This window comes from Cariama cristata, unplaced genomic scaffold (assembly GCF_000690535.1).
Source record: "Cariama cristata isolate BGI_N322 unplaced genomic scaffold, ASM69053v1 scaffold1617, whole genome shotgun sequence".
NCBI classification, from domain to species: Eukaryota; Metazoa; Chordata; class Aves; order Cariamiformes; family Cariamidae; genus Cariama; species Cariama cristata.
In genome coordinates, this window is record NW_009626884.1 from 25,617 (window position 1) to 33,467 (window position 7,851).

The 7,851-nt window shown below is 41.1% G+C and overlaps 1 protein-coding gene across 1 annotated transcript; it reads right to left on the reverse strand.

Annotated features, from left to right (window-relative positions):
• Positions 1-253: 253 nt before the first annotated feature.
• On the reverse strand, positions 254-4,968 carry NDNF (neuron-derived neurotrophic factor). The gene is made up of 3 exons (XM_009704204.1): positions 4,781-4,968; positions 2,605-2,738; positions 254-1,605 (listed from the first exon to the last, which is right to left on the reverse strand). The coding sequence occupies exons 1-3, from the start codon at positions 4,966-4,968 to the stop codon at positions 254-256; spliced, it is 1,674 nt and encodes a 557-aa protein (XP_009702506.1).
• Between the last annotated feature and the right edge of the window lie 2,883 nt (positions 4,969-7,851).

Sequence of the window (7,851 nt, forward strand, 5' to 3'; positions counted from 1 at the left end):
CTTTGTTTCACAGGCCTGTTTTCGATGTGTTAATGAGACAGCTGAGGGGAAAAAAAAAACCTTATACAGGAGAGAGGATGCAAAAGTAAGCATAATGATCTAGACAACTAAGATGTTTTGTCCGTATAATCTCATGACTTTAAATTTTTTTGTGTGTCAGTGTATTTTGAACTGCACAGGCTATGACATGGATTGGCATAAATCTTGATAATAGTCTTCATTCACTCACTTAAAAACATCTCTTTAAAAACCTTCAACACTTTTTCCTGGTCTTCACAACTTTGCTGTGATATCTGATGGGGATGCCAGATGGCCCAAAGAGATAAACATCAAACAAGTAAAGTGTTCCCACATCCAGCCCTTTGATGGTCTCTGTGGTGACGGCTCGCTGGAGATTTATATTGTAGAAATACTTGCACAGCACTTTCTCTGACTTGGGCCGAGATTCAGGCCCAGAGCACCTGTCCGCACTCTGCAGTTCCATCCAGACCTGATGGTCTTCAATCCTTTTCTTGTACACACAGTACTTGCTCTCCTCTTGTGTTCCTAGCCAGGCAATGGTGACAGAGTTGCAGGTCCTCAGTTTACTGAAGGACTTGATTTTTAAGCTCTCTGGAAGAAGTGGGAATAAGGGCTTGTGGAAATGGGGAGACACCTGTACTTTCACAGAAGAGTTAGATTCCTCTGTGGATCTCATCTGCACCAAATATGTGTCCAGCAGCTTTCCTTTCAGTGAGAAATACCTCAGTCCTGAGATGTTTTCTGATGCTACTGTTTTACCATTCTTTGTTAGGTGAAGCCGTACTTGGCCATAACACAACTGAAAGGTGAATTGTATTTTCTTGTGCCTTGCCTGGTACTGCAGACTGTAGAATTTCTGTTTCTTCCCATCCAGGACAACCTGAATCACTTTTCCATCTTTCAGTTCTGTCACTTTAGGTTCAGGTTCTTCCAGGGTTCTTGCAAACGTCCCAGTGTAAGCAGCGCTGGCATTTGTGAGGAGATTAACAACAAAAATGTCAAAGTAATACTGAGTGCTGGGACTGAGATTGGTCACTGTGTAAGTGTTCTTGGTACCCATGCATATCTGCCTGACTTCCCCACTACTCACTTTGTTGATGATGCTCAGTTCACTGTTGGACAGTATCATTACCTGCTGTGGATCAAGAAGGTACGGAGAGAGAGACAAAGCTAATGTAGGTGGCAGTTTCATTCCAGAGGATCTGATTGCTGTCTCAGCAGCACATAAGCTCTTATAGTTGTGTTTTTCATTAACTAGAAGACAGTACTGGATGTTTTCTCTATGTTGCAAGACAGAGGGACTGTGTTTCCAGGTCAGAGTTGCTGTTGTATGCCCAATGCCAATAACATCTATGCGTGGATCCATTGGAAGTTCTGGATAAAGGTGCCCAGATGTTGTGTCAGTTGTTAAGTACACAGTGATGTGTGTGTCTCGCTCAGTGGATAAGAACTCTAGCATGTAAAGGGCAGAATGAGAAGACATACCCATGTAAGTCTCTACAGAATTTCCCTTATAGTTGAAAATGGTGGACACTATGCTTGGAGGCTTCTGAGATTTTGAGAGCTCTTGTGTATCATGATCACCTGCAGGCAAAAAGCAGACTTGTAACTTTTGTTTCAACAGATGTGAAATAAAGCACGTCATGTAGGTTTTATTGTTCATATGTCGGGGAACATCCTATTTTCTTCCTGAAAACAATAATTATAACTAAAAATACTTTTTGCTACTGACAATTTATTAAAATAAAGTTTGAGTAGCTTTTATTTTAGCAGTACAGTTGTAGAATTATCTTTTCAAAAAGACTATAATTATAAAACCACAACTTGCAAAAGCTTGACTTATATTGTGCCTGACGTCCCTACAATTTTCTTCCAATGGCTGTCTCTTCAGGTACTTTACTTCAAGGAGACTCATACTTTCTATGAAAGGAGTTTTCTTTGGTTTAGTTTTGTGCCATTGTCTCCCTTGAAGAGGGAAAATTTGTCACTTCAAAGGAACATTATTTGAACTCCTCAGTCAGGTGTACCTGCCTGACAGGTAAGAACTTGTTAATACAGCTTCAGATTTTAGTTTGAAAAATTAGTTTAAAAAAATCATGAAAGAGAATGGAATTTCATCTTAGGCTAAAGGCAGCATAATGCCCACTGCCATGGTAGATGGTATTCCTAGAAAAATAAATGGCTAAATCTTCTGTGCATTGCTGTGGGGAGCAAAATGAGTGGTTCAAGTGGCCTAAGCCACAGAAAAAGAGCTGAGGCAGCAGAAGGAAGGTTGGGCCAGTACAAACAGCTCATGAAGCTGATCTGTGTTTGTGGAGCCCTGAAGACCCAGAGTTGTTCCCAAATATTAACCTTAGACTTAGACTTTTTACATGTAATTCTTAATTTACTTGAGTTGGCAGCAAAATCCCATGGGCTCCCATATTTCACCCATGGAGACAGGGAAGTCCTCTTCAGCCCATGGTAGTTTACAGGAGAAGGAAGCATGAAATGTTTAAGCTTGTGGGGAATTTCATGTAACACAACTCCTTATGAATAACTTATGCTTTCTTTGTCTCTGCTTAGGCAGACCAAAGGTCTTACCTTGTGCTGCTTTTCCAAGGAAACTTGCTGAAGCCTTGTGCACAAGTATGCTCCATTCAATGGGAACATCACAGGGGGTCACTGTTATTGTGAAGGGTGCAAGGGTTCTTCCTTCCTCCAAAACAAAGTAGTACCTGTAAATGTGGGTTAAAAACAGAGGGTAAGTGTCAGGAAATTCAAGTCTGCCTGAGACTCCTTGTGATCAGCTGTTTTGATGGCTGTCAGAATGTTAATCCACTGTGGGTAGAAATGACTGTTGCCCTTTGAGGTGCATCAACACAAGGGGATGGTGAATGTCTGAAATCTTCAGCTGTGGGAAGAATACATGCTGTGGTTTTTTCTAACCCACAAATATTTGCTGGAAGTTTTATCCACTTACCATAGGCAGTATTTTTCCCACTGAATTTTAACACGCTTCTGGTGAATATTGTATCTCGGTACTTAACTGGTTATTTTGGATGATGGATGTGATTAAACTGGCTGCCTTCTAGATGATCAGCTGTTGACTGACTTTGGGTAATTTGGTATGCTTTTTCCCAGGATTTCCTGACTAGAGTTCAGTGAAAGCCCTTTAGAGCCTATCCTCCCTCATACATGCTTGCATATATAGGTCTTCCTGGGTGTTAGATGAAATGCATGTAATGGAATGGCTTTAGCCAGTCCCGAACATTTTTGGATGTCAATGGTAGCTTCCTCCAGGCCAGTTCTAACTTACTTGCCTTCATGACAGAGGCCGCTGTGCGTGAGCAGTACAAAGCGACGGTCTGCTCAGTCAGGTTTCAATTCCTGCTTAAAAAAGTCCAGCCTCTTATTTCTGTTGTTTTGGTGTATATGAACTGTATACAGCCACAGAAATGTTTGGACATGGGTCACTCTGCAATTAAATGAGGGCAATTCAAGGGTTTTTTTTGTTCATTAGTGAGATAAGCCTAGTCATTATGGATAGATCATGTCAGCCTAGAGGTCTGGCTTGCTTTCAGGATATGGCTACTGGGTCAGAGTCAAGCTTCACTGGAAACCATTCCACATTCTTGAGTCTTTTACATTAAGCCAGAACTTGTCATTTCTTGGTTTCCTGTTTTGGATGACACTGGGGTTCATAAGGTCCTTACCTGATTATGCTAAACTGAAGGGGGTTTTGCTTCCTGGTTGCAATCTTAGTGTTATGCCACGAGAGCATAGCAAATTCACTCTGGGGTTCATAAGGTCCTTACCTGATCATGCTAAACTGAAGGGGTTTTTGCTTCCTGGTTGCAATCTTAATGTTATGCCACGAGAGCATAGCAAATTCACTTTTCCTCAGATTTCAATACCCATTTGCCTTTAACATGGAGGGCTCCTAGTTTTGCTCTTGTGAGCATTGTCACATTAACATGTGCCGTGTTCCAGTTTCTGTGCAATGCATACCAAGACTGAACCATCTGGCTCACTCTCTGCTCCATGACCACTCTGCTCGGGTGTACATCAAAATCTGTGTGTTGGTCACTGTCCAAAGCAAAGTCCGATTAAACCACTTGAAGTGCATATCTTCCCAAACAAGCAGATCAGTCTTTCCTACCCAAGATGCAGTGCCTGTTGTAATATCTGGATCACCTACATAGATGTGGCAGAAAACTTTGCAGATATTTTGGGGAAGTGAAGCATCTGTGGAATTTCCATATGCAAAGCACTTTTGGTCTTAGCAAGATTTAGTGCCATTCAACAAAAACACTTCCAGCATGCAGGACACTGGCAGAAGGTTTTCTAATAAGGTCTGTGCAGATATTCTATTGATTTTTGGGGACAGTTAGCTTGCTAGCTAAAATTCTTGTATTTTATGGCACATATAGGATGCCTGATGTGTCCCTGCACTTCTGAAGCCAGGCTGTGTATGTGACACAACTGTTTGCTGTTGGAGCCCGCCCATTCAGTATCAGCTTTGCTGCTTCTCTGATGAACACCCCAGAAAGCTGCCCGAAATGCGTATGTAAATCGAAACTTCATCTCAGAGGGTCATTCCAGATTCTGGGCAATATAATGATACTTGAGCTTGACGGCAATGGGGTATTTCTCTGGAAATTCAGTGGACACCGATAGAGTTCTGCAGATGCGTAGTGATTCTTGGCTTGTACTGATAGCATGCAGCTACCAGTGTCAGAGAAGTATCTGAGAATAGGAGCGACTGATTTGCTCTTACCTTTTAGGTATATCCTTCAGCAGGTGAATTGTAGTTTCCTTACCATCGGCAAGTATCAGGGAGTGGTAGAAATTGAAGAGGTCGGTCTTGAAGCTCTGTTGGGAACTGGTAGTAGGTGCTTTTATGGAATGACACAAGCAAGCTGCCATGAGAAGATGGAGAGGCAGATAAAACCAGAACCAGGACATCTTCAGTACTGCAAAATGAGATGAAAAAAGTGAATGGCAACTGCTGTCTTGAGGGAGAAGATATTCAGTGACCCTCTCTGTGCCTTTCCTGGTATTTATCATAACCACAGCAAGCCAGGCATTCAAGGAGTGACAGTCTCCATTTTGCTAAATTGCTTAAAGTTTACAGAGAAATATTTCCCAGAAGATCTCTGTGCAAAGATTTAATAGCAGAAGCTGCTATGAAGTCTTTTGTTATACAGAAATACAGTCAATGTAGCACAGGTGCAATATCACAAGATAGTTATAAAAAGAACTTTGACAAAATGAGTGGAGAATTATATTTAAAATATCTTTCCTCATTTATAGTGTTCATTTGCTAAACTTCAAGGCTGGGTTATTTGTAATGGAACTGTCACTTTCAAACTCACAGGAGGTCACTATATCCCAAACACTGCTGCTGCTTCTGTCAGATCATTTAATTTTTATTTCATCCTTTGTGACTATAGGTATATGTAGAGAAGAGCATCAGAATAAGTTATTCAGAGCAGTGTAAGAATACTGTTTAATGAAATTAATCCCTAAATTGATACTTTGGAGGTTTTAAGCTCTTTGTGTATCTCATTTGGAGGAAAGCTTTATTAATGTAGGGCAGCTAGATAAATAATTCTGAGATTTTTGTGTTGCCCATCCCTTTCACACCCGCATCACTACCAGCAATCTCAGCATTTGCTGCTCACTGGAACTTGTAACAGCTCTATTGTACTCACTCTGATAAGAGATTTCAAAAATCATGTAAGCCCCCACTCCTTTTGCCAGGAGGCTTTATTATCAGCTTTGAATCTATGAAAGAAATGTACCCAACAGTCCCAAAAATCATCTCTGAAAATACTGATGTTATTTAAACTGTGCTGGATACGTTGCACAGTGCTGCGTGGATAGGAGGCTCCAGTTAGGACAAGAAATTTTAACAGTATGCTAGTATGTGAGGCTATTGACTGTCCTTACAACTTTTTGTGTCTGCTACATCCAGTTTCAGAAAGAGGAAAGTGCAAAAGTGGAAAGAGCATAAGGAGAAGGAAGGGCATAAACCTTTAACACAGGTGCCAGCTGTAGCTCAGGGATTTGGAAAGCAGAGGGAGCTCTCTGAGCAAGATCCCTTTTTTGAGGAAAAAGTAGCTTATTGCATCTTATAAGCAGCAAGGAGCACAGATCCTGGTTAAATCTGATCATTGGCTAATGACAGAAGAGAACATAAAAGACAAAGGCTCCATCCCTTGTAATTTTTACTCATTCTGAGATTAGTCCTTTTGTCATGGTGCCTGCAAATGTACAGATCTTAGACAGTCAAAATAGCTACAATTCAGCAGAACTGCTGTCCATTACAATTAAAGTGACTTTATAAAATGACCATTTCCTTTATAAATCCATTTCAAACATTCACATTTAAATATAGTATTGAAAATGTCTGTAGATTATATACCAAATTTGTTTTCATCTATGATTCCCAAAGTAATGCACATCTTTAGTATCTGTGAGATGAAATTATCACTACCAGATCATCTGAATGTCCTACTTAATATTCTAATAAAGTTAGGATATTCTCTTCCTCTTTGTAGTATTTTTAGCACCTGGGTGAATCCAAGATTAAGCAACCATCTGAACAAGTTATAAGAATAGTTAAGATTATTATATCAATTCCATTTTTAATGTTCTTTTAACAGAGCTTTCCTTATCACTCTGAGTCACTACTTTGCCACTTTGTTATTCTTGTCTAACTATAGCTTACAGATTCAAAACATAACCCCAAATATTACCTTTGACAGTGGAATCTGAGTTGTTCTGTTCTTCAGAGAGGATTAAAAAGAAGTCCTTCTGTTGCTTAAATGACAGGATCGTGCAAACCACGCTGATACCACGGCAGCTCAGCTTTGCTTGTCCAGGAAAACAAACAAACCAAGAGACCAACCTATAATCAGCTTATCCCAGAGGCTGATTTCACTCAATTACACCAACAGTATTCTCTCAGACTCTTGGAAATATGTTACACAAAAAAAACTATGCTTACCTATTGTGTTCCTGGCCAAACAATTCCCAGACCGCTTACTTGCTTTGCCAGAAAAGCATAAAATAAAGCAACATAGACTTTTCAGATCTCTGTAGACAGATGAAAACCAAAACTGTGCAACCAGTTCAACAGGACAGAACTGATTTTTCCATATGCCTCCTGAACAGACATAGTAACTAAAATGCTTCTAGTCTTTCAAGAAAAAAAAAAGCCAGAGTTGTGGTATTTTCTTAAATTAGGTGTTTTCAAAGGTTATTTTAAACTTGCATAACTCTTAATCTTCAAAGTCCCGATTGTTGCTCTTTCGGTTCTAGAGTTTTCTCTGGAGGGCTGCGCAGCAGGTTGGTGGGTGCTGCCTGCAGGCAGCCGGACCCTGCTCCGGCACAGCCCACGGCCCGGATCCTGGAGCAGCGCATCCCAGCAGTGGCTGGCTGGCCGGGGAGCAGGTCTTTGACAGAAATGCACAGAGAGGAGGAGGGGGTGAGATGGAGAGAACAAGCACTGTTAACCCTTGTTAGCCCTTAATACAAACCAGCCACGGGCACATAAGCCTCCTCCAGAAAACTAGTTTGGCATTAGCAGCTTGATGGCCCTTCTGTGGAGCATGCAATCTCCTTGCCCACAGCACTGTAGAAATTTCAGACAGTTTCTGGTGTGGTTTGTTTGTGGCCCAACAGGTGCCAACTGGCTTACAGAAAGAAGGGAAGGCGGCAGAAAAGGGGCAAGGCAGGGAATGCTCTGCATTTTTTTTAAGTAGACTGGAGTTAGCAATTCTTTGAAGACTGTCAGGAATCTACTGAGCAGACTTCTTGGCTTCCAGAGGCTGTGTAAGAAAG

Coding starts and splice junctions, on each gene's coding strand:
- NDNF (XM_009704204.1), bottom strand. CDS start 4,968: ATGTCCTGGTTCTGGTTTTATCTGCCTCTCCATCTTCTCATGGCAGCT. Junction 2,739..4,780: donor CTGAAGGATATACCTAAAAG/GTAAGAGCAAAT, acceptor CCACATTTACAG/GTACTACTTTGTTTTGGAGG. Junction 1,606..2,604: donor CCTTGGAAAAGCAGCACAAG/GTAAGACCTTTG, acceptor TTTTGCCTGCAG/GTGATCATGATACACAAGAG.